This window comes from Vanessa tameamea, chromosome 8, assembly GCF_037043105.1.
Source record: "Vanessa tameamea isolate UH-Manoa-2023 chromosome 8, ilVanTame1 primary haplotype, whole genome shotgun sequence".
NCBI classification, from domain to species: domain Eukaryota; kingdom Metazoa; phylum Arthropoda; class Insecta; order Lepidoptera; family Nymphalidae; genus Vanessa; species Vanessa tameamea.
In genome coordinates, this window is record NC_087316.1 from 8,244,481 (window position 1) to 8,272,231 (window position 27,751).

At 31.4% G+C, this 27,751-nt stretch overlaps 2 protein-coding genes across 3 annotated transcripts in view; one reads left to right on the forward strand and one right to left on the reverse strand.

Moving 5' to 3' along the window:
• The first annotated feature begins 401 nt into the window (after positions 1-401).
• Positions 402-10,143, forward strand: LOC113399825 (troponin C, isoallergen Bla g 6.0301-like). 2 transcript variants are annotated; one of them, XM_026639069.2, is made up of 6 exons: positions 402-658; positions 2,455-2,485; positions 8,849-8,992; positions 9,166-9,285; positions 9,547-9,678; positions 9,866-10,143. In XM_026639069.2, the coding sequence occupies exons 1-6, from the start codon at positions 635-637 to the stop codon at positions 9,892-9,894; spliced, it is 480 nt and encodes a 159-aa protein (XP_026494854.1). In that variant the 5' UTR covers positions 402-634; the 3' UTR covers positions 9,895-10,143. The 2 variants fall into 2 exon arrangements, with proteins under 2 accessions (XP_026494854.1, XP_064071755.1); XM_064215685.1 differs by lacking the exons at positions 402-658; positions 2,455-2,485 and adding an exon at positions 8,596-8,759.
• Positions 10,144-10,451: 308 nt separating this feature from the next.
• LOC113399824 (BMP-binding endothelial regulator protein) overlaps positions 10,452-27,751 on the reverse strand; it is a 46,335-nt gene continuing 29,035 nt past the window's right edge. Inside the window, exons 4-8 of the mRNA XM_026639067.2 lie at positions 18,389-18,659; positions 14,952-15,161; positions 14,262-14,512; positions 13,033-14,184; positions 10,452-12,697 (exon numbers count right to left, since the gene is read on the reverse strand). Of these exons, the coding sequence (XP_026494852.1) occupies positions 13,093-14,184; positions 14,262-14,512; positions 14,952-15,161; positions 18,389-18,659 (1,824 nt within the window). The 3' untranslated portion in view covers positions 10,452-12,697; positions 13,033-13,092. The remainder of the gene's footprint in view (positions 12,698-13,032; positions 14,185-14,261; positions 14,513-14,951; positions 15,162-18,388; positions 18,660-27,751) is intronic.

A 27,751-nucleotide genomic window follows, 5' to 3' on the forward strand; every position in this document is an offset into this window, starting at 1 on the left:
TAAATCGCATTTGAATTACCCGTAACGCCTTTAGCAAAATTGACAACAAAATTGTGACAACTGCCAACAGTGTAATCATTAACTACAAAATAAATAGATAAGACATCCTCTTCATTAAATCGTCAATTAAGAAAATAATTTATTATTAAGACTATTTCGAAAGTTGTCTCATTCAGATCATATACAAAATGTTGAATTATAGATAGTTACACACAGAAAAAAACCAAGCAACTTGTATAAATAATAAACGGCTACACGGCAAACGACTCGAAAACCTACACTATTCGCGTTTAGTGATATAGCAAATGCTTGTACCGAGGGCAAGGCGGGCGGCTCGTTTTGCTTACACACCACGCCGCTTGTTTACGTTTTTACTGACCACGTTTCTGACTAAAAATACGATAGCATCCTGCCGTTTGAGGCTCGCGCCATTGGTCGACGCAAACGCAGGAAACCGGGGAAGACTTGCCGAAACGGCCGCCTCCCCTTTACCCCCGCACCTCCGCTTATTTTATGTGAAAGTATATGAAAGGCCAAACTCGTAAAGCAGCAGAAATAACCCTGGACGCTGGAATCAGCAAACTCGCGGTCAGTCGTGTTGTGCGTCTCACAGTGCTAACTAGTGACATTAAACATGGTTCTGGACACAGAAGACTGGGTAGGTGAAATTTAAGATATTCCAAAAAAACAATATTTTTGGGAATAACTTAAAACATTTTTGGGATAAACATTAATGGAACTCCAGTTACATTCCACCTAAACATATTAGGTGTCTCAAAGTTTTACACCAACTGCCTTTCACTCCTTTACTTCGTATAAGATATGTCATTATGAATGACCTTTTTTAAAACGTCAACAATTTTCAGTATGCGGTCTACGTATATATTTCGAATAAAAAGTAATTAAAATATCATCTCAAAAAAGATATTAGTTCATTTTAATTACCTTATTGCATCAGTTGGAAATGTAATTTTTTTTCAATATTTTATTAACATCAATCTTGAAAAGAATTTATTTAATTTTTTTCGGGAAAATTATTTAATATTATTTGTAATAATTTTATAAAACATAATAAACCATAATATAAAATTTTATTTTATTACTTTTAATATAAAAGGCATTGACTGACATACTATCGAAGCTCAACTTGACCTACACAAAACCTTATAATTTAGAGTAGATATATATTACTATAGATCTACTTTCATTTCTTAGTTCTATCTAGACAGGAACTTGGAAACTAAATATTTTTTATTCGTTCATCCAGTCATTCCTTTCATTCAACTTTTTTCAATCGGACCATTCAAAGTGTTATTCATTTAAGTATAATTTACTACAAACGAATGTTCATACGTTTTTGGGATTATCGTCTGATCGCAATAACATATTTTATAATTTACCATCAGCGAAGTCACAAAGAGTGATTGTTAAATTTACTCTTTCAAATATACTTTTGTTGTATTTTGAAAACATACACTGCTGTAATAAAGTAATGAAACAGATAAAATCAACGTTTTATTGCTTCAACAAAGATTTTATATACAACATTTCTATTCACTCCGAAACTTTACATTTTTTTTTATTGGCGAATATATGGTACACCGTATTTAAATGTTTTGAATAAATTTAATTCTAAATTCGAAATATTGTTTTAGAACAGTCAAATTCAAATAAATCAATTTTTTATGAAATTCTTAACATTCACTGACATTCATTCTTATTAACGCTGATCAAATATTATTAGTAACCTTATATCTTATCTAAAACATGTGAATATGCTTATAGAAGTGGCCGACGCAAGACCAATGATTCTATTTTAGTTTCAATTGCACGTAAAATAAATTTATTACGCCCCACTTACGTTAGCGTCCACGAAAACTTGCCTTTATGACCTACATATTTGATACGAAAAGATTAAAAAAAAATATATTAAAAAAAATATATATATTTTGTAATACGATTACGAAAACTAGATATGTTTGCTGTAATTTTATGTATCATTTTTTTTTTGTAATAATTTCATTCTTGCCATTCATAAAAACCGTTCAAAATAGTTTATTGTCTCTGTTTTCAATTATTTAAGTAGGTAATTAAAAGTGTGCTCTGTATCTCTACCTTTTTTTTTCAATCACCATTGCGTTGATAATTTTTATCAAGTATTAAGCTAAATTCTTAAACATAGTGTCTTAGTATATTTATAATAAAAAATATTCTTGGCAGCAAAAACTTAAAATTAAATACAAAGTGGAATGTACAATAACGCAAAAATTGAAAATCTAGAAACACTTTCTAAGAAAAATCTAAATGACGATCTTGGCAGTATCGCAGCCGTTATCTTGCAAACTGCACAGATATTGTCTTAATTACTACTTTATTCTTCGTTGAATTCGTACTAAAATATAAATTGCGAAAATAAAGGACTGCTGACTTTATACATTCTTTCATTTGTTTCAGGCTGATGAGCTCCCGCCGGAACAAATTGCCGGTAAGTTATTGACTAATAATAATAAAACTAAATCATCATAATAAAAAAAAGATAGTATAAAAATATTACATATAATAATGTTTACTTTGAAGAATAAAAAAAAAGCTAACTCAATATTGGCGATAAGCCAAAAACACAATAGAGGCCTGACTACATAAATTTAACGGACATGGGCTCTATCTTATATATTTATTCTTAAAAATGATGTGTGGGTTTTAATTAATGTTACAGAAATAACATTTGAAACAACTACAATGGGGCGTGGCTCGTAAAAAGTTAAATTATTATGACTACTGACATGGATTATTATTTATCAAACACTTTACTTGGTGCATAATTATGCATTGATTCGTTTTGCGTTAACTTGTTACCTACTTTTTTTGACTATCGAGTATTTTTTTTAAATAAATTATAATGTGTTTATTATTGTTTTATATTTGTTTATTATCATCAAATAAAATGAAATTATTAAAATTAAATATACAAGGAATAAGCTACGAAGTAAGACAGTCAGGTGACTTGATAGGTATGAAGAATTTAAAACAACTTGTCTAAAACGTTTATCTGCATAAAATCATTAGCATAAGAATGTGTTTTAATGTATATACTTGTAACAACCATTTAATAGATCACCTATACCAATATTATAACGTGGAAAGACAAGTAGGTTTATAATCGATAAACTCTGGAATCTACTGAACCGATTTTAATATTAGCTGAACTACTGCTTCGCCTTTGGTTTATAGAATGATGTATACTTAAGTTTACCCTGAAATAATATTTCTTAAATGAGCTATCTTGAAAAAATATTATTTCAAATTGAACTGTTAGATCTTGAGATTAGCGCGTTCCAAAAAATCTTTACTTTGAGATAATGGTACAGAATATATAAAATATGGAAAAGTACAGAAATAGGTACTCACGTATTGATCCATTAAAATAATTGTTATAATATTGGTTAGTTTAAACGACTGTAGCACTGGATATCCTGAGTTTATATTCTGCATATCCTGTATAATTCTCATTCGCAGGCAAAAGTTCGGAAGCCCATTATAAAAAACACAATATCCTGTATGCATTTCCGCTTGATCTTTCACTGGAAACTTATCGTAGGATACACCTAGATGGATATGGAGATTATTATTAATAACCAAAAACAGTTAATGACTTTTATCTGGTCCTTACTAACCTTTAGCAGTTACGGGTACAAAAAGTGTACTAAACCCCATCTAGGCATTCTAGGCCAGTGAAACGAGATTTTTAAGTGAATTGCTTAGTATTGACATGAAGATTTTATTAAATTAGAAGGAACTGTGCTGTGCTCTTTGATGTTTATTTATAATTGTATTTATCATTATATTATATTTTTTTAGAAATTGAAGAGTTATATCTGGTTTACGTTGATAAAATTTCTTTTTTAAATTGAGAATATTTGTTGTAGAAAGCATAGATCCATTTCATTATCTAGTAACTGAAAAAATATTTTTTAAGTATGGTTATTTTATTCAACTTATTTCTATTCGTTTTTCTAAACGAAATTGTATAATATACGAAAAACCGTAAGGGCAGCTTCTTTCTGTATAGTAAAAAATCTAATAATCACAATTTTTTTATCATCGCTAACATCTTGTCAGCGTGATACGTAAAAACAGTGAAACTTAATTCCTTCGTTGAAAGCCGACTGTTCGTTGGAACAGCAATACCTACAGCTGTCCAATTGTTGAGTGACGGTTACCGTAGGAGATCTACTCTCAAAGAAAAATAGTAACTAATCTCATATAATATATAAACCATAATACTTATAATCATATTTAAATGTAAATATATAACCACTACAATATAATATAAATAAATGAATGATTACTTTGTATCTTAAGTGAAATCATTTAATACAAAATGTACAAGTTATTTTCTGCACTCCGCGATTTTGTTTAAATAAATAGCTACAAGGAAAATGTTATTACAACATTAATTTACATTAATAGTTACGCGCATTAGCTAATGTTTGTTATTATAAAAAGGGGCAAGTTCGGGCGGGCGGCAACCGTAGCGTGGTAACACGCTTGGAACGATGCCAATGGACCGTGGATCAGATAAAGCGTTCTATACTCAAACTTTGAAGAAATTCGATTACAACATTTAGAAAAATTTTATTAGCACCCTGTATTTTTAAACTAGATTAAAAAAACTTGTTTTACTTGTAAAAATGTTGAATAATATAGACAGGTTGAATTTGTCTAAATTAGTTCGATATGTATGTACATATACATTGATTAATGAAGAACTCTTTTTTGTGACTAATACGATCATTTAAAGGACAATGAGCAATATTTTTTGTAGTTAAATATGTGGGTGAAATACCAGCATTCATTAGTAAATAAATTAGTAAGTATGGTTGGGGAAAAGTCAGAAATGGGGTGAAAAGATCATACCGATTGAATTTCCGACTGATTTAAGCACCTTTTTATTGACCTTGTTCTCCAGGAGAAACGAGTTAATAAAACTAAAATAGACTATTGACTGGAAAATATACAAAAAGTGGTCAATTTAACCGGAAGTAACAGGAATCCCAACTTGCTTTAAAGTATATTTATCAAATATACGTTCCTGATTCAATGCCGATGCAATTCGAGTATTCTTCAAAAATATAAACCTCAGCTTAATCGTAACTGAGGACTAAATCTACTTATTTTCAACGGTTAAGATACGAGTCCAGTTTTATTCCGATTCAACTTCGACCGAACTGCAACTGGATCGTTGTGTTAGGAGAATAGAAAAACGGCTGAATGGCAACGACAACGTTTCGATGACGATAAAGTGACAATTTGTTAGATAAATTGGCGCCCAGTGCGGGCATTTACTATCTCCTCTCGTGTTGGTATTAAACATGTGGCAGAAGATTAACAAATTAAACTTTCGAATACTTAGTAGTATTTTCCTAGATTTCAACTCGCAGATCTTTGGTTGAAACCTTGTTTTGTTCTATGTACAGTCAGCGTCAAATAATTAAAGACGCTCAGGGTATTCAAATAAATAGACGCAACCAAAAAGTCAATAATATCGGTACAAACAAAGTTTCCTTATTGTTGTCAACAATATACTCGCTCAAAAGGTCGAGACGTTTAAAATGTCATATAGATCGTTTCAGTCAAACCGCCATAAATATGGTTACAGTCATCCCGCCAATGGTATCCAAGCATTCTAAGTGTTCAAAAATACGGAACACATTAGAAAAATAAACTAGCATATTATAGACATAAACGGTTTCCCAAAGATGAAAACCTCTTTAGGCAATCTAGTATTGTTTGCATGTCATTCTTTTATTTATCATTGCATTTCAATTATCTATCAGTTATATCAATATCAAGTGCAATATTAAAGCAAGTTAGTAGCAGTATTAATAGCGTTTCATGCTTAAATATGTCTACATATCGCATTAGTGACACCACATGGGTCACGCCATCGTATTCCTGCTAAAAAGCCTATATTAACAAAAAGGATTAGATTAAAGCACAGCGTTCACAATTCGCACAAAATTATTTAAATTTCAATTTTGATAATGTGATATTTGTAGATGAAAAAGTTTTTTGTTCGTCTGCCCAGGGACGCTTATCTCTATACCGAACATCGAACACAAGGTATGATGAAAGAAATGACCTCCCTAATAATCGCAGTGGTCGAATCACCTTAGGATTTTGGGGATGGATTTCGCTTAAAATGAAAAGGATTGCAATAGTTTCTATCCCTTTCATTTTCTGCATAAATATTTTAATATTCATTGATGTGAGAAATTATATTTAAAATATATAGCAGTAAAGTTTATTTTTCTAATCTGTTCCGTATGCGGTTGAAATAACCATGATAAAAATATATTTAATGAGACATGAAATTATTTTTAAAATACATAATTATTTAGTCTGAGATCATGACTTTTGATTTTGGACAACAACTATAGTAGAATGTCCTCATTTTGAACGACCCTGGGAGGACAGTGGGTAGATAATAATTAATAAACTTGTAAAACCTAAAAAAAAAAGCAATAAAGCGCATGGGGCTTTGAGACAACTGCCAAGATATCTTGATGATCAAAATTAACTACTCGTAGCTGGCGAAAATAAAAAATATGTTTTTAAAACTATATAGTTGCCAAATTACCAAAATATCATAGAACAGCTGCGTATTCGTAGCTTAATCCGGACCTTAGATTATTGTGCGTGTTAAATAAATTAATAGTAACGCATTTTTATTTACGTTTTGATTCATTCTTGTCATATATTCTAATTAATAAAGATTTAAGAACAACACTAAGATATAAGAATACCTAACAAAAGCCGTGATGGTCTAGTGAACATGGATGGATCATGGATCTTAAACGAGAGATTGCGTGTTAAGATCTGGTTAAGCACCAATGAGTTTTCGTGCGCTTAATATGTGTTTCAAATTCACTTCGTATTCAACGGTTAAGGAAAACTTCCTGATGAAACTTACATGATGCGTATAAAAATCTACAACAAGCTATCTTAAGGCCTAGACCCTGCAGTGAGACATTTACGAACTGTTACTTTAGTATACTTTAAAAAAATTAGGAGTTATAACAATGTTTGTAAACTATTCTTAACATTCAAAACAGCTACATAGAAATAGCAGAACTATGTAAGCTTTGATAATAACCTGTGTTATGTAGTTCACAGCAACTATTTCTGTCGCTTCTCGGTTCACATTAAAACAATGATAAACATACTCCTAAGTTTGTATGATTTAATGTCCGTGCATTAAAGTTTCTACGTCATTATTTCAATGAGTCAAATGTTTAAAATTTGAAAAATGATCGAATCGATTTATCTTTCAACTCTGACGATAAAAAATTGAAACAATTTATTTCTGAAAAAAAAAATTACATTTTGATATTATTCTGTATCTTCATAAAATAATGACGCACGTTCCGAAATATACCGCAAGCAAATTATTATGAAATTTTATTACTGCCGTCAGTCGCCCGCGTATAGAAGTTGTCATGTAGCATTCATGGGTTAAACGATAACTCATTTTTCATACACAGTTTATGTTCCCTTCATATTATGAACTTGTATCCCACGAGTCTGTTAGATCTTTTTATATAAAAATACAACTTAACATCTGCAGACAGTATATCTTTGACAATTGTCATATATCTTGATAATTTATTATAGCCGGTACTAGTGACATTAATTCAAACAAAATATCATATACAATCTAATTTTTATTTAGTAGCACTAAACTTAAGATAATTATTTGAAAAATAAATAAATTCAAATATTTAAGGCTCTCTTTTCATGCCAAATATTTTAGACACATTTTCTTCGTCTTTTTAAATGTACCTCTGCTGGGTTAAGGTCAGGTGACCTTTTAAAAAGAAAGGGTTATTCCACCACGCTGCTCAAATCAAATTGGTGGATGTGGCAGAATTTCATTGAAATTAGACAATGCAGGTTTCCCAATGTTTTCCTTCATCGCCGAGCACGAGAAGAATTACAAACACAAATTAAGCACATACAAATTCAGTAGTGCTTGCCTGAGTTGGAACCTGCAGTCATCGGTTAAGATGCATGCGTTATATACCAATGAGCCATGGGCTTTCTCGCCATCTGTTTGGTTGTTCGAGTTTAATTTTAATTTGATGTCTCAATTTATAACGTATTATTCAAATTATTTTAATTTGTTTATTTTAAAAATAGAAGTTACAATTTTTATTTATAACTATGTACCAAATTTTAAATAAATTTTCAAGTATGAAATAAATCCATTTAACTTAGATACATTTTCGATATATATTTTTTTAATCGATAACATAAAATTCTTTCATGTTTTGCTCTAGTTAATCCAGAAACGGAACCGGTAGTTTCTTGCACCATTGTTATAAAAACATTTACAAAATATTCTTTAATACTCACTACATCGATTACATCAATGAAATAACAATAATCTTGATGTATTTGGTTTATCTTTTAAATTACTAACTGGCCTAAATACGCGTTGCCTCTCCACGCAACGCGCATCGACGATGCACCACACTGCTGCACCAAAATAACCGTATTGCACAACTTATTCGCATTACATCTAAGAGCATTGAACCGACATCCTAATCTTACCACAGCCGGTCTAACGTTCAGTGCGACTGTTTTAATTACCGGCGAAACACTGGGACACTAGAACTTTAGAACCAGGCATTTTTCAGTAATCAAGCATTTATTATTTATTGGTCGGAATTGTGCCATGAGTGCACTCAACGTTGAGGGTATGTTAGGTCATAATTAGTATATTAACCCTCTAATATATAACATGTAATCAGGTTTGATTGAATACTCTATAATAATCTTGTTGCAGTCCTTCGCAAAGCGTTTGATGGCTTCGACCACAACCGCTCGGGCAGTATTCCATGTGACTTCGTAGCTGACATTCTTCGAATGATGGGACAGCCCTTCAATAAGAAGATCCTCGAAGAGCTCATCGAGGAGGTTGACGCTGACAGTGAGTATCTATTTTTGTAAGTTAACAAGTGCAGTTTAGGTGATTGTGAAATATATAACAAGCCGTTAAATAATTTTGTTAGAAATTATTTAATAATGGAAATCAAAAAAGTATTCTTATTGTTTTTACAAGGATATGTTTTATAGTACTTAGTATGTAATGCAATATTTCAGAGTCTGGTCGTTTAGAATTCCCTGAATTCGTAACCCTCGCTGCCAAGTTCATCGTTGAGGAAGACGCTGAGGCTATGCAAAAGGAACTTAGGGAAGCTTTCAGATTATATGACAAGGAAGGTAAGATGGCGAACCTTCTATAAATATATTGCTTACGTATACGTTCAGGAGATACAAATTAACTAATTATATGATCAGTTATTATTAGCACTATGTTCGATCGATAACGTTTATAATGAGCAACTTTGAAATTAACTCGTTTGATTATCTATTAAATTAACTTTCTCGAATTACAACTTATTTTTAATGTAATTTTAGACCGTATTTGTACGTCATGCTTAGTATTACTATTTTAGGAAAGTAAATATACTTTAATTACAGGCAACGGTTACATTCCCACATCGAGCTTGCGTGAAATCCTCCGTGAATTGGACGAGCAGCTGACGGACGATGAACTCGACGGCCTCATCCAAGAAATCGACACGGACGGCAGCGGCACTGTTGACTTCGATGGTATAACTATACAATTATACAATATGTACAATTTTACATTTAAAGTAGATATATAATTAAATCCAATAATAATATCTATCAATATAAATGTAATGCTGATTCGATGCAGAATTATAAAAAAAAATCTCTATTTTAAAGAAATATTTTTATAGCAATATATTTTCATGATTAATTTTCGTTGTTTCAGAGTTTATGGAGATGATGACTGGGGAATAAACTAATTTATCTAAATGCTTTTATACTTTAATATGATTTAATTTTAAGTTAAATATATTTCATACATTTTGGTACTACAACCTTCGAGTCTTGGAATTATTGAACTAAACATACACTGTCATTGTAAGAAAACTAAAGAATAACATATTTGTATGTATTGTAAAAAATGATCCCTTGTTCTCGTTCAACTGATGCGTGTGGCTGAGAAATGATTATATATACTTTATTAATAAATCTTTTACAACACTATTCTTATGTTTGATTGTTGAATATGAAAGTTTTTGGCACAAAGAAACGCGAGGGAAATGAGAGAAACTTCAAATGAAATGCTCGTCCAGAAATATCATTGTAGAAATGTTGCGTGATAAAAATAATAAAGTCACTGTTTTTATACCGGACGCCAAATTGTCCTAGATAATTTTGATGGCATAAAATGCAGAAGTTTGGCTCGTCGCCAGTCGAAAGTAATGGATCTATTTAAAATGCTATTCCGCTGATAATAAACTCTGGAGAATATTTCTATCTCCGTATTATATGATATTAAATGAAAACACCTATGAATATTACTTCTTTATTATTAGATAATTCTTTGATATTTGAATAATTTTCTTGTTGACACATAAAATGTTCTAAATTACATTGGTGATATAAAAGCTATTTTACAACTGGTCATATCCAAAAATACAGGTAGGTAGTCATATTACTGTAAACTATAAATTATAATATTCATATATTATATCGAAATGTGCTTTTAAGAGGCTATTTAATGAAACAAATATTACATATTGAAATAATATAATCATAATGTCCAACTTATTTTATTAAGCATGTCTATTAGCATTCAAGGAAAATTTAAAGTTATCGTTTTCTGGTTGGAGTCTTTGCATAATGAGGTTTAATAGATAGTATCATTATTCCACGAAACTTTTTATTATATATCCTGTTTAAATTGAAAAAATATCAGAGAGCAACTGATGCAGTATTTGTTTAAATGAATACTAAACGAAAAAATAATGAACCTTGCGTGGTAAATGTAATAATAATATCCATGCAATAAAATATAAATTATATCATTAATATGGCGACAAAATTTACATTATCAAATAATAAAACAATATTCAATCTCAAATAACTTACTTAGAAGCCTACATAAAACGTAGACCATTATTAAATAATGATAAGAAATAAAAATAATGGGAATGCAAATAAAAATGGTATTACGAATAGGAATTTAATAAAATCATTTAAAGTTTGTATGCAATAGGAAGTCTTGACTTAAATAGAAATTCTAAGCCGCTTTTCATAATTCCATAGCCCCATTAAAATTTAAAAAATAAAATGAAACACTTCATCCAAATATTCAATGTTCACTTCAAGTCAAATTTCGCATAACCTCATCGAAAATTCTAGTATCCTTTTCTATTCTAGTATTTTATTATGTCATGTTTATAAACAATATATATATTGGTACCATTATATAAGTACGTTTACATTTTAAATAAATATTATAAAAAAAAAGATAGAAAATTTGGATACATACAGATAAATATATAAGTACATAATTGTTATGTGCTTTTTGCCAAGTGATGCCTACAGGCATACATTTATCACAATCGTGGCGGCACGAGTCTACTACTATCGGATCTATCGAAGCGATTTTGAATACATGCATCTAATAATAATTTATTTCGGTTCAAATAAACCGAAAATAAATAAAGTTATAACAACTTTGTTGATTTTCATTTTATTTCATTCATTCTTTAGTTCGTTCCGACAGTGCAGCTTCAGCCACCTTACACTACTGAAGATCCAATGGCACTAAGTACATTCACTTCTGTGAACTAACACATAATGACATACAAATGCGATAAGCATACAACGTGAAGCAAATCAACAGATCACGTTATATTTAACGTTAAAAATCAATGTCAATAATAAAATTCATTGGTAACGCATTTAAATACTACATTTTTAATAGTCTTAATTTAATATACTAAAGCTAATTATGTAATAATAGTTACATATTATGTTTAGTGGAATAGATCAAAATATGTACAATTATAACGTTTATAAATTATTTGTTCGTTAACACAAGGGTAACAGAGCCGCTCGTCTTAGCGTATACATTTCGACAGTAAATTTAGCGAGCTCGTTTATATGAGACAACATTGAATTAGACTTCATTCAAAGTATATACACAAGATCCGTACAATCTCGTTAGCTTCTTGGCTTCGGCTAGATCTAAGATTTCGTAAACTAACTACAGATGAGATCTCATTTTGAACTATGTTAACCAAACGTCTCCTGTCTGAAGTCATATTCAAAGCTAATTATCACATATTGTTGATAGGTTTAGAATTATAATGTAATAAATTATAAAACATTTACCACATCAAGCTGAACAACGATCTAGGCGTCCACCAATATATAAAACCAGCACATATTTATCTAATACAAACATTAACATCGACACAAATAATTTGTAAGTAAATCAATTATACTTATCGCTCTTTGTTATAAAAAAAAAGTATAAAAAGAGGAGCTTCAACCATAACCTCATTCATTAACCATTATACAGGAATGATTATACATTTATATAACTATGTTGAAGCTGGTTGATTTGGCGAGGTACTAGTAAGCTACAGGTGGTCTACAAATCGTATAATATTATAAAAGAGCTTGTTCACTTAACTATAAGTAGATTACGAATACTGTTTATGTAAATAGATCTTCGTTCCTAATATTGTCGCACCTTACTGACACAACTCAAATTCAATTCAACTCGACACTTTCTGTTTACATACTGAAAAGAAAATAAATATTAATTTACATTTGTTATTACTGAGCTTATATTTAAACCTACGGAATGTTGTGTTGGATTTACTAGAATTGAATATCATAAATCATTCATATTCCATATAATAATTCTATTGAATGGATTTTTATAAACAGCGTATCAAATAGGTTCAGCACAAATAAAATTTGACGATTTTTAAATCAACTTGCTATCAGCGAATCAATACTTTGAAAATAAATTTTAATTGCATCTGCTATTGATTCGTCGGCTTTTTATTTATCTTTAATTCCCCAATCAAAGCTTGAATTAATTAAGTGATTTAATAAAAAAGCAATAATTACCTCATAATTGCCATAATGGCAGCTGGTTTGACTAGTAATTGTGTTGCCGATGCTAGTATATTAATGTAGAATTGGAGGTGGAGGCCGGGAACGGCTGTTATTTCGCTTAGGTATTGCACCCAAAGTTAATAAGTCGGTTTTCCTATGTTTGACTGAGCGACCGACACCCATACGACCGCGACTTAGCCATGGTGGGGGTGGGCCATCACACCAAGCGGCACGCAACCAATCTTGAGGCTCTGCACCAACACGTGTACATTCTCTTGCATATGCTCTATATGCTGCACAATGACATCGAAAACCTGAACAGCTACATGCATCCAGAAGACATGCTTCTGCATAATTATGAGGGTTAACTTTACCCACACATTTTGAAAATGCCTCATTAGCTTCAAATGCACGGCACAGTCGTTGTACTTTCGTCAACTTCGACTTACGACATCGTGAGATCCCACTAGGTCGCTCCGGACGTCTTGTGCAAGCACGATGCCCGCCTACTCGCCATGAAGTTCCAAACCTCCAAGTATCATTTAAAAGTCTTCCGTCACGTGTTCTCATGTCGTCTCTAGCGACTGAATTAAAGTTCCCACACAACCCGCATAACTTTCCTTTATATGAACTCGACACAGTCACTTCTAAGAATCCGTCACCGTCCCATAACATTTGTACGCCTATTTCAGATTTCAAAAGAACAGATCCATTACTTCGACTTATTTCAGCAACTCCTTTAATTATGTAAGGAAGGGTTATCCTCTGTCCGTTTACTTTGATGCGCATTTTCTTTCCCATATTGACCTTGGTGGATCCAATACGCAATGTTGCAGTACGAGTCCAAGACGAATGTGAAGTATTTCTGGCATCATTTGATATTCTTATAGAAAAAGTGTGATTCTTACAGTCCGAAACTAATTGGTACTTGCAAGAACCTTGAAAGCTGTAAAATTTTCCGTCGAATGTTTTGTAATGAGGATCACCGAAGACAGTACATATTCCATCGATATCTACACACTTAGGGCAACATTGCCCAGGCAATTGTCGGAGTGTCTGATCGGGCGGACAACTTAAGGTCGGGCATCGTTCCATAGCACATCGTGGTTCTCCTCCGTGGCACTCACATGATTTGCAAGCGTCTAACTGCCATATTTCTCCATCCTGAAATAAATACAAATGACTATTTAGAATATTACTTTAAAATTCATATTATTAACAAGCTAAAATTTTAAACGCACCTGGTAAGTTTTTCCAGCGATAACACAGGCTGTCTGTGCTTCTTCTATCTTTGGGCACTCTGGACAGCATTTACCAGGAAGAGGTGGTAGTGCACGAGCTCCACAAGTCAGCACTGGACACGTCTGTCGCGTGCATACTGCTGTGCCATTCATACAAGTACAATGTGTGCATGGATCCACTCGAAAAGGAATTAAATGATCATGATATTCCTTGCCAATTATGCATGGTTTCGGTAGAGAAAATCCTGAAACTGATATAGAGCATATTAAGCTTTTGTATAATTTCTTATCATATATTATAATATACTTTAATGTATTAAAGATGAATACAAAATTTATTAGGTTAAATGTCGAAATGAGCCAGTAAAAATAAATAATTAATAGCACGACTAAATAGCACGACTGAGTTTTTGTGGTTAAGAATTGGACCCGTATTTGGTGAATGAAAAAATCACAAACATCGGAAAACTGCATGACGGGTGAAATTCTACCACATTTGTATATACTTACTATCCCGCATTGAAAAAGTGTGGTCCAATAACTTGTAGCTTTCTACTCTAGAATACCTTTAGGTGCCTTTGTCCATCAGTAACATTTATTAGTTTTTACTATATTTGTATTTCTTATTGCAAAAACATTAATATTCATCGATAGTGATCATATGTATATTCATCCTTAATAAAAACATACTTGGAAGAATTTTATCCGCAGTGGGATGGGTGCATTTGGGGCAGCATTCTCCAGGTGGTGTGTACTGCTGAGAGATGATACAGGGTAAAACCGGGCAGGCTCGCTTAATGCAGGACAATGTCCCCCGCATACATCGACACGACAAACAGGGCTCTTCTGGTATACGGACATCTCGACCTTCCCACACGCGTTGTCCATTTATGACACATTCTGTAAAAATAGATATATTCATAACATTAATGTTTTATTAAGGACAAAATTATTGAAAATGTACGACCCATTCTTTGTTACTCTTAAAAGCCAAAGATCCTTAAGGTGGAATGTCAATGTTTCTTTTCTTAAAAAATCTTAATTGTTTTAAAATAAAAGTGCAAAATATTTTCGCCATTGTCTCAAAGGATCCCAAAGACAAAGCGACAAAGGGCACGCTCCATAAATTAATACAATCGGGCGATGAATCAATCAGGATTTAATGAATGGGAAAACTAGCCGCACACGAAGTACCCATCCTCAGAACACGACTCTCAGATCACGCGTCGAATCTCCACAATGACTATAAATACTTTTGCGTATTAGATTCATTTTACAAATGTTCAAGGACAACATATAAATGTTCTTCATTCCGAACACAATACTTGCACAATGATAAGTGTTATTAATATACTCAAATGTTTATAAAAAGCTTTTATGGTAGGTTGTTTTGAAGTACTGTAAAGAGCTTTGGAATATAATAGAATACGCTGGTCATAACCCTTTATATGTGCGTTTAAGTAGAATAGTCATACTCGTACACTTTATATTATGTGTGCTGTTCACAGAGCGCTCGATGCATAATGTAATTGTCACAATAAAGGCACTCAAGACTCCTAAGTAAAATAAAACCGATAAAACGAATAACATCGTCCTTTTTTAGACATGCAATTCAATATATATATCGTTTAACCAACTCAATGTTTGAGCATTCAACACTTAATGTAAAAACCAGAATTATTTATCTCACGTACACACTTCTTGTTAATGGAGAAACAGAAATCATGAATGAAGCGAAAACTCAATATTTTTTGTCTGACATCGTACGCGACTGCAATTTAAAAGGCGCAGTAGTTAATTGAACACAATATGCAACCATAAATGAAATGACAATTGGTCGGTTATATAACGCACTGTAATGGAAAAATGTCGACAATAAAATTACGACGTCGAAACATATATACGATGTTTTTAGTATAGTTATGTAACATCTATAAAATATTCATTACACGCAGAATGCGTATATCACAAGCTAATTATTTTAATTTCTCGGGCCGTCGCAGACATGGCCAATAATAACGATAGCACTCGAAACGTTAAAAGAATTTAGATGAGCAAGCTTTTGTTTATGTTTAAAAAGGTTTGTGGAGCTTTAGAATTTCCAACAAAGACATGAAACATACAATTCTGCTCGGAATTTTTATGTCTATCGATGACTAAGAACCTTAGTATTTTAAAATTAATGCAATCAAAAAGCAGACATATATACATATGTGTAAATGCACCAGCAAAAAGATGAAGAGGAACTTTGCAAAAACTTCAAGTATCAGTTTAATAAAACATACACAAACTGAATCGGACTGCCAGAAATATTACCCGCAGACATTCTACATGTAGTTTAATTATTACAAATAATGAAATGTCTTGAGAGATTTTGTATTTACGAGAAGAAATTGACTTCTTACAAATAGAAAAATCTTTAGAAACCACAAGTGCGTTATTTTTTATTCTTTGCCAGAAAATACAATCATCTCGAGATTTCGCTTTGTCCCTAAACAAAAAGAAACACTTTAAGTCTGATAAGGTCGTAATCATAAAGGAATAAGACGTAAAAGAAGCAAAAAGCCTAATGCACCGTTGGGATCGTAAAACAAACACAGGGCACACCTCGGCGTTCCCGCAGCCACGCAGACGTCGGCCGCTTTGAGCAACAGACAAAAACCCACCCGCCTCTACCTTTTAAGTAGGTTGTTAACTTTTTGATTTATGGTCAATAATAGAGACGCAAACGCCGTGGGAGACTTCCCGACCATTACAAATATATGTAATTTTAACGAACCCCCGTGAACATAATAAGATCTCATTTTGTTAAGACATAGGTAGAAATCATTCCCTTTGTCTTAAGTATTTACCATGCCAAATGACCGAATATTTTTTGGGTGGTCCACTTAGTAGTTACATTCAAAATTCCTTCGCTAAAATACGCATAAAACGTAAGCAACATGTGAACCCTGCACCCTGTGGAAACGATTTCAAAATATCAGACGTTTATATTAATATAAATAATAACAACTTAGGTCACAATAAAGCAAGGCGAACATAATGGGAACAAATGGTCTTGACTTTTTATTGATAACATACAGATCAATAAGTCACTTTGTTGTCCGATAATAGTCATCGAAGCGTTATGTATGGAGCTGAGAGGAACGAGTTATTATGGCTGAGTAGTCCATTGTCTGAAGATACTCTGAGCTACTGCGCAACGTCTTGTGTGTTATGCCATTGTCAACCTCGGCGTGTGGGCGAATCGCGGCCACCTCAGAACAAAGGTATTATGGTGAGCGTAAACACAAGACAAAATGATAACTTGAAAATCGTAATTAAAAACCATCTTATGTATAACAATAACAGGTTTTAAGAATGTTCTTCGGAGTATATTGCCCAATTGGCCATGTTTTATTTAGAAGAAAAAGACGCAAAATAATTTAATAATTCAAGAGAGCTAAGGTCCGAGAATCCTTCGTTATTCTTGACCAGCCAGCGGGTAATGAATAAAATATACAGGCAATAAAACGATAGGTCGGAATGTGTCGGCCATTTTCAAAAGCGATTCTGTGCCGTCATCTCGAAAATTACTATTATTTGATTTTGAATTAATAAACTTGTTAAAGTTTGGGAAGGGACGTAAACTGCCTGAGTTTTTGGTTTTATTAAGTTCGCATGTCGGTTTATATTTGTTTTTCAATGGGATTATAGTTTTTTTGTTGAGCGTGCGTCTGGGTGGGCGCACTTCGAGACAAGACTGCGCCAGCGTCGCTCGGCAATTATATTCGTTGAACATAACGTACCTCCGTACTCGTGGTGGGAAAACACAGCGTGAAATAGGGAGTGCATTCTTTTAAGTCATTATGTTTGTTTATTTCTTATTCATAAGGAATGTTATTGGTTGCCGTGAAACGACTCGTAACAATAATATTTTCATATAGAAGAGTAATTAAGATTATTTTATTGACAGAATGAAAATAATTAAGTTTTGCAAAAATATATAATGTAAGCATTTATTAATACGAAAAATATTTCTTCTCTTTTATATGGATACGTATATAAAGATATATAAGTATCTTACTTATCATTAATCTTATATTTGCAATATATGCATAGAAATATTTGTTAGCCTAATAATTTACCTTCACAAACTGGACAATTATAATGCGTATGCCTCTGATGCTTAGGATTGTCACAAGGAGCGTAGCACTCGGGTCGTGACATAGTCACCACGCCAGCTTCGCAGCGGAACAGCCTCCCGTCTTCATTCCACTCGGTGTGAGATGCATATTCCGTACCATTATACCAACATCCTTTGCATCGTGCACAGCAGCCTTCTCGTGGCATCTCGACAGCGCAGTCTTTCATTATCCCGCACTCCTTTGCACCTTTCCGACACTCCACAAAGCCGTTCTATAACAAAGAAAATAAAGAGAATAAGTCACATTATATACATGTACCACATAAAATAATAATAACCCAAGGCTCTGGTCATATTATATTTCATGGAGGAATTTCTAATATAGTTTAAAGACTAAATAGGACTCTTTAAAGTGAATAAGAAACGAAAGTATTCGTTGTTAATTCAAAGATGACGTCATGAACTGAAATACACCATGTCTAATTAAAATTTTATAATCAATATTATATGTTATATTAATTACTTTGATTATATATATAATTCCAATAAAAACATTAAGAAGAGTGATATATATTGATATTAAAAAAAAAATGGATACATTAGAATAGAAACAGTTACTAAATAACTGCCTTAACATAGACGATAGACCTAGATAATAACACTTGGATCAAACCGAAGATCTTACACTATTGAAATTCAATAATTTTTTTTTTGAAGTAGCAGGAATTTTTTGAATCAATGCAAATTGTGACGTCTCATAAAAAAGTCCTCCTACATTTCTAGTATCTATCAAATCGTTTCTGAAATGAAAGCCACGTATAGAGAAAATTTAACAAACAAATTAAATTTTATGCTACTTTTTATAAATTTTATACATAATCTTTGTAAAAAAATTTAATCAGAACACTTTTCACGACTCTTTTCGTCAAAACAACTGCAAAGATATACATGGTTAATTTTCAAATAACTCCAATGTTTATGACATTACTATAAAGAAATGATAAAAGACAGCCGTTCACGTATTCCAATTATGGACCGACCGTTCATGCGTTTTTATAAAAGAAATAACTCAACCTGCTTTAATGAACAATATCTTAAAGCGCTTACATAGCCTTGATACCATGAATGCTGATCGAAATATTGTTTAAATAAAATAGAATTCCGATTAAGAAGCCATCCACGTTGTAAGCTTTATAATTATTTAAGAGATTTCATAATTTGTAGAATACATAAGGCTAAATTACACTATCAATATTCAAAGATACACACAAAAAACGATCGCCCTAAACCGTCTAAAACTGTTAGTAGGCAATAAACGATTTTCATAATACAACTGAATTCAAGGAGTTCTAAGCTATTTTTATTATAAATATATGAAATGATTCATAGCTAACATTTCAGAAATATTTTGATTATGTAACACATGGTATGAAAATTCCGAATAAAATTAAATAATATTTCGTCGATTATATTATTCTCACGGAAACGATTATTTAACTATATATATATGCGACGGAATTTAGTTATTAACATGTTGTTTGTCAGGCATGATCAATATTAACGTCTAATATTTACACAAATCTGTACACTATCAAACGTTTTAACACCAAACATTGTGTCCTAATTCGTATGTATCCGTGGCCCCGCGTCGGCGGAGCCACGACTGCGGCTAGTAACTATGTATGTACGTGACTATACGACCGTCTTCCTAAAACGTACCATAAACGGATAGTTTTGTCTGACCTCTATAAGTTCGCGTGTCTGGCCTTTCAAACGAGAGCTAGCATCGGGGTTAATAATTTTATTAGCTCATAGACACCAGTAATATGCAGATATGTATTAATAGTAGCTAATAAAATTAGAGGATTTCGTGTCTGCTTTGGAACTATAATTCGAATAAGGAGATTGTTAATAGTGTAATATGCAGATTATTGCGTTCCAAGTTTATTTTATTTATATTTAATTTTTATACAATGCAATTAAATTAATCTTTAATGAATTTTCTTTAAAATAAAAACAAGAAATAATTAATCGAATTATAATAATAATCTTTACAATCGTGGGACTCGATATTAAGTAAGTGTACACTAATCATTATTTATACGATACGATACGATTATTTGATAAGAAGGAAAGATACCAACACAACTTATGCAAATATTTGACAGTTACATTATAAAATAATTGCAATAAGATATTATGAACTCATAACGAAAATATAACCCAAATTGACTCTCACAGTTGGATAAATAAATAAAAAAATCCACTTTAAATAAGTGTCGACATTAGTCGCGATCATTAATTAAACTTTATATTATCAAGAGAATGATATTCTTTAAATGTTCGGTGTTTTCAAAAGCCGAATTGTTAACGTTCTTGATGAATTTGCAAATCCATAATATATTAATTATATTAATTTTGTTAATATCAATACACTTTAGGCTAATGTATATCGTATGAATATTGTATATTAAGCATTCATAGACACACCTCTGCTTCTATTTTAATAAATGAGTGCAGGTTATCTGCTCTGTTTTATGTGCGGTACATTATAATAAATAATGACCAGTCGACAGATTTAAGTACATTTATTTTTAACCAACGTAAATATTCCTCTATTACAGGCTCACTTCAAAGAGCCGCTTCAGAAATTCGGTTAAAGCACTGAAATACAATAAACATAAAAGTGTAGTAAGTGACCTCGTGTACGTAATGTGTAGACAAATATATATCCAAGACGAAAACCTAAAGTTCAAACGAATTTAATTTCTATTTCAAAATAAGGTGCTTGAAGGTTTTATTTTACAATACGCTCTTGTACCTCTGCGTAGATATGTAAGCATGTTACATTCAAAATATTTAACAGTCAAAATTACTTTTGACTGGCAACACGGTCGAAAGGATTTTGAATGACATCGTTTTAGTTACTTTTATATCTGTATGAGCATCATCCGGGAAATGGGTAATACCTATATGAGACTTTATGACTCTTGTATTGAGATACACTAAAATAACAATCAGATGGCATAAAATTAAATGAACTTCGTTTTTTATCTCGCTGGAAAAACGCATTTCGCCTTTCCCCCACGTGGAAGTGGGGTGTACGTAAGAGTCGCCGAAGCCGTTTCAGCGGGATACCTACTAAAAAACGAGCGATATCCTATCCGTTTCTTCGGCGGTATCACTGTCGCATGCTACCGTGATGAAAACAAACACAAAAGCGAGTACTCATTTTGTCGGAAAAAAGTTGTTTTGGCCGGAATACGAATCTGACCGTAACATACATATGTATATACTAAATCTACACATTGGTTAGGTTTAATATAGATATGTATGTTACGTTCCGATTTATATTGCAATGGTTATTTCCAAAGATTGAACAATAATTTCACACATCTAAACGAAATCTATAAGTACTTTTCCTCAATATAAATATCTTAGGGAATGACAAATCAGCAAAATTTCTACCAGCAATAAGCAAACCGCGATGTGGTTTTATAGGTAATACGATTCCTTCAATTTATGTTATTATTTATGAATATTTTATCTGTTATTAATAGAATACGTCATTCTATTTATCGAATGAAATCTACGTTTGCTTGTGAATCGATTATTATCTAACAAAGACCAGCTGTAATATTGACAAACATTTGAAATGTTATCACTGTCTACGGAATTTTAGTTATCAACCCATACCACATCCAACTCGAGTCGTATTGATTTGTCATACGAATGCTATTTGATAACATCAACTAGGCACAAAGGTGATCGAAGCCAATTGAAATTAATTAAATAATGTCACTATAAAGACAAAACAACGTTATTAATTAAAGTCATTATGACCTAATTAATTTAACATCTGCATAACATTGCAAAGTTATCGCAAAATAAGTCATTACACTGTTTCGATATTTTTCTAAAAACAATTTATATTTACATTCAACGTATCTTCTTATTCATAAAAGTCACTCAATGTTATTGTTGTAATTTAAACATTTAATTAACTTACGTATTTGCAATATCTGATTATTTAAATAATAAATTATTATAATCAAAGTTATATATTTTATTAAATAATACTAACCAATAATGTCTCGTGTATATAAATTCAGTTCCATGTTAATTCATAAATAATTCTAAATAAATAATTTTAATATATTGCATAACTATTTAAAAGAATTTTAACATTTTAGGTTAGTTACAACGTCTGTAAACTGTATGTCTCTTCACAAATATTTTGTTTTAATACTAACAAAATATCACAAGAAAACAAAGTCCAGAGACATTATATAGATAAGCAAATTTAGATAATGAAAATATTTTGCAATTATCCGCATCGTAACTATGTTTTATCGCAAATTAACTTAACAAATTGACTCTATAATTCTAGAAACGTTGTATATTTTCGTTATTAAAAAATAATAAGTAATTATGAATTTTTTGTCTTTATATCAGGAGGGCAGACTAATTTTAAATCTTTGCCTTCGTCTTTATTTATAAACATTAAAAATATAAGCCAGATCACATGGATAAGTTTCATTTGTATGTATCCAGCAATTTACTTCTGATAATTGCTGATAGATAGGTACCTGATAGATTACTTCTCATAAGCAGGATACTGACTTAGAGCACATGAAAAACTGTACTTTTCATTTTGGATCATAAGACTAACACTAATTTATATTTTCATAAATCAAATCTTAAACAAACACAGAATTGCTTGTGACCGCGTTATGTTTTAGGATGTTAATATTATAATGTAAATGTTATTCTATTATTCAATTGGTTTTGTGACCGTCACACCACATCCCGTAGTGCTGATAGTAGACCCGAAATTCCTCACTTCCTGGCTTTGCGCAATCTGCCATTTTGTAACATCTTCATTGCGCACTTATAACTTTTTATTGCGAAATTTGTTCAATTAATAATTTTGTCCTATAATTTAAAATAACTTACTGACATACATCGCACAGGCTAAGCCCGAGGTTTAAACAGTATGACATTTTGCAAAAGAGTTATGGAACGTACATGAGAAGAGAGTTTTTTCAAAATTCATCTCCTAAGAAGATTAAATTGGAAACGAAAGTTCGTATATAATATTATTTTTGATATTGGAAACATGAATATGCATATATAAAACATGATATCATACAAATTAATCATCTAAGAGTGCGAAACTTGGGATAAAATTTCGTCATTCTTGAAAGTTAGAAATATAGAAAATTTTATATATGCTTCTATTTCTGAAAATTCATCACTTTCATCACATCATGAAATTGAGGCTGAAAGTTTAGTTTTATTTGAGTGTTTGAAATATGGGAATCGGTCTTTCGGCTTCTATTTATAAGAAAGAGACCAATTTTACAGTGGCTGCCGGTGTCCCATCCCAATATCCCATTTGCTAGAAGGCTAGTTTAACAATATATTTAGTTTAAAAAATGCCAAAAAGTCAGTTCACATGGCTTTAAAAAAATACCAGAAGTATTTATTGTATATTAACAAACATTATATTTCTTTTTTTCCTGTATATTACATTATTCTAATGACAAATAATATAACCGATTAACAAAGTCAAATTATATTTATTAGCAAAACAAACAATTAAGCAACCGTTTCACTTTTTTTTTTTCTAAAATATTCATATAAATTTAAAGCTATAAATAAATTTTCCAAATTTTTTATACGAAAACTAAAACATAAATACTTCTTATGCATATAAAAAACGTAATAAAAAAAAAACTGTCGAACCTTAAATATTTAAATATTTGAGGCAGCGTTATAATTATTGTTATTTAGGCGTCACCTGCGAAAAATATTCGATGCGTCGAATAAATTGTGAACGTTAACATAATATTCGTTTTAAAACTTACTTTATCTCCCAATTAACATATTAGATTCGAGCGAGTCAGACTGCTGGGGGACGAGACGTTACCGCGGACCGCCTGCCATATCTACGAGGATACCACGTAAATTATACTAACGCGTACCACTCTGCTGTTATCACGTTTTCACTCGATTTTATTTCCTATTTTTCCATACAATAAAATTTTATATACTGTCATAGAATTTTATTATTAGGAATGCTTTTTCGTTTATTTGTCTTAGTTTCTTAAATTATTATTTAAAAAAAATAAAACATGTTAAATATAATTTTTGTGTTCTACTTTCTAGTTATATACATTTAATTAAATAATGCGCAAAGCGTAGTACGGGTGTGTCCACTGTCCATACTAAATCAGCTTCCCCTTAGAGGACATAAACTATTTACAGAATAGCGACTATTGGCAAATTGTTAATTTTAGTTATTTTAGGAGATTTAAAAAAAAAAGCAAAGCTACTTGATTAATGTTCTAATGCTTAATATACAATATTCATACGATATACATTAGCCTAAAGTGTATTGATTTTAACAAAATTAATATAATTAATGTATTATGGATTTGCAAATTCATCAAGAACGTTAACAAATCGGCTTTTTAAAACACCGAACATTTAAAGGATATCATTCTCTTGATAATATAAAGTTTAATTAATGATCGCGACTTATGTCGACTCTTATAGTATTCCTTGAGATATTTCGTTAAAAATTAAAAATATAAAGAACAACAAATGAAACGTATTGAGGGAAAATCGAAATATGGAGCTTATATTATATCGACGCTCTTCAGAAATAAACAACTTCAAAAAGGAAAATCATTAAATAAAACATTCGAATTTATTTTCTCAATTCCAAACTTAACAAAAACAGAGGGTAGTCGGTATATTTACGAGTCATATTTTAACAAAATGCCACTGTCCTATTCAACAAACAAGCATTATTGATAACTATACGATATATAGCTATGAAATGCTACATATAATACCATGAGTATTATAGATAATATAATATATATAAAAGATAAATAGAATCAATACGGACTTCGATTCTATTAACGTCGTAGATGACTAGAGGTATAATTTTAGTGTAAATCTATCAGGTTACAAATGAAAACGCTTTGCTAATTATATACTATTAAACAGAAGTATGTACTAGTAATTGTATCTATTCGAGTAAATGATCCCGGAGTGGCGACAGCGCAAGGCCGAGTGTGGGCTGCGCGCGCAGGCTCCCGCACCGTATTGCTGCCGAGCGGCATGGCGCCTTCAAGCTTACTATTTTTTGCGCGGGACACGCGCTACATTCTATGTAATCCGCTTCATTTACTGAACGATGTAATTAGCAACAAGAATTTATCGTTAGGATGAACTGTTGCTACATGGAAGTTATAAAAATATTTTTTACTGAGCGTTAAAGTTTTTTCAATACTTGCGCATTTCTTAGTTCGTTCGAATAAGGTTGAGGACAGAATGTACAAACTACAGACAGTGTGTAGAGTAATGTAATATTGATATTAATATTCTTTAAAAATATAATATATATAAAAAACATAGGTATTTTTACCGGCTTTCAATTTTTATTAAATAAAAATCGAATAAAATTACGTATTTAATTTTTTTTTTTTAAATAGCCTCGAAAAAGAGACTTATGTTATGAAAAGTCAGATTTTCATCCAATGAGATGCCAATATATTATTGGCGTGTGTACAAATTCTGGTGTTAGACCCCATTTTGAATTTAAAGCTTTATAATATATGAGAAAAGTTTTTAAAACTGTGCAAAATTTTAATGCGATAGTAACAGTAATGAGTAGAAAAAAGGCTTGAATTAATAATTCCACTTCTTTAATTTAAAACTAACTTTCTGAATCTTTTCATGAACAAAAAAGGGATTCCTATAAATTGAAGTCCATTTAACTATTTTTTTATTCATCAGTTGATAAAAAAAAATATTAATTAATTAATTATTTTTTGCGATGCATACACATAACTTCTTATAGCAACATTTTATAGCGTCATCTTATTTTAATTGTATTTTTTACTTTAAAAAAATATTCCCTATTTTTCTAAACTAGTACTAAAACTATTGATTATTATGCTTCTGAATGAGAAATTGCTCTTGTCGAATATCCAATCAATAACAATTTCAATTGAAATTAATGAGATAGGGTCGAATTGTAACAAAGAAACAACAGATATAGACGACAATGTTTTATTACATATATTGATTTTAAAGGTATAGGAATCAAACCGAATAAGTTTAGACATAAATAAAATTAAGACGGTCTATGAGAAATGGAATAAAACAATGTCAAGAGCACATCCGTGTTGAGATTATATTTGATTATTGCTATGCGGATATGAAAATACTTTTTATGCATATTCTCTGCTTTGATTTCAATACTTGTTGACTTCCAGGCAATATATATTACATACATATATAATTGTATTTAACTAACATTACTGTATTTTTAAATGTTGAAAAAGGGTAACTAGTGAGTTTTTTGCTGGTTCTTCTCGATAGAATCTACATTCCGAACAGGTGGTAGCTTCACTTAATATAGTTTGTTAAATGACGAAAAGTGCTTGTAAAAGCCTGCTTGAATAAAGTATATTTTGATTATGATTTTTGATTTTGACAAAGGTGTGAAATGGGGAAATGTCCTCATTGAAACTAAGTCAATCGTAAACTTTCAAAGATATTTAAAATTACTTATATCGGAATCAAACTTGATTTTTTGCATCATAGCAAAACATAACAACAATATCTTTGATGTGTGGTGTGTAAAAAAATACACGTTGCTAGAAGAACCGGTGCGACCGCATACCGCGCGCGCGCTCGCGGCAAGGCCTTGCTGGCACCTGCGCCCGCGCCGCTCGCGCGCTCTCCACTCACCCACTTTCACGTTTCGACTGACACCGACATCGCACATCGACACCACACTCACTGTTATCGTACTCGGTGACATCCCCTAGATGTGATAAAGATGTATATGTTTAAAAAACAGAACAGTCGTTTCGTGATATACGTCGGACAATAGAATACAGAACACTGGTTTATTTCGAGCAATTATTCGGTTTACAAATAGCTCGAAGTATTTCAGTTTAGTAAAATATCTATATTTAATACAGTATGAAAAATAGTCTTAGATCCCCCAGTTGCTAGTCAAAACAGTACGACCATTACATGACCAAGCAATTTACTTGTGACTATAAAGTACAATTTATGGCATATTAATAGACGTAACATTGGAGATAAAAATAGCGTTTTTACTTTATTACACTTAAGGTATTTTAATTCTTCTTTTAAGAATGTTATAAAAATGTAAAAAAAAAATTGAAGATAATGTTAACAAAATTGCGGTGAATGAAAAAAAAAATAACATATAATGTAACTGTTAATAGTACCTGCATAGCTATACCACAAACTTGAAACATTTACAAGATATATACATTTTTAAGAACTTAAGTAAGAAACTTTAATCCGC

What these genes read in the sequence shown, in the direction of transcription:
- LOC113399825 (XM_026639069.2), top strand. Translation starts at nt 635, where the DNA reads ATGGTTCTGGACACAGAAGACTGG. An exon ending in TTCTGGACACAGAAGACTGG is followed by an intron (nt 659 to 2,454) that starts GTAGGTGAAATT and finishes CATTTGTTTCAG; the next exon opens with GCTGATGAGCTCCCGCCGGA. An exon ending in CGGCACTGTTGACTTCGATG is followed by an intron (nt 9,679 to 9,865) that starts GTATAACTATAC and finishes TCGTTGTTTCAG; the next exon opens with AGTTTATGGAGATGATGACT.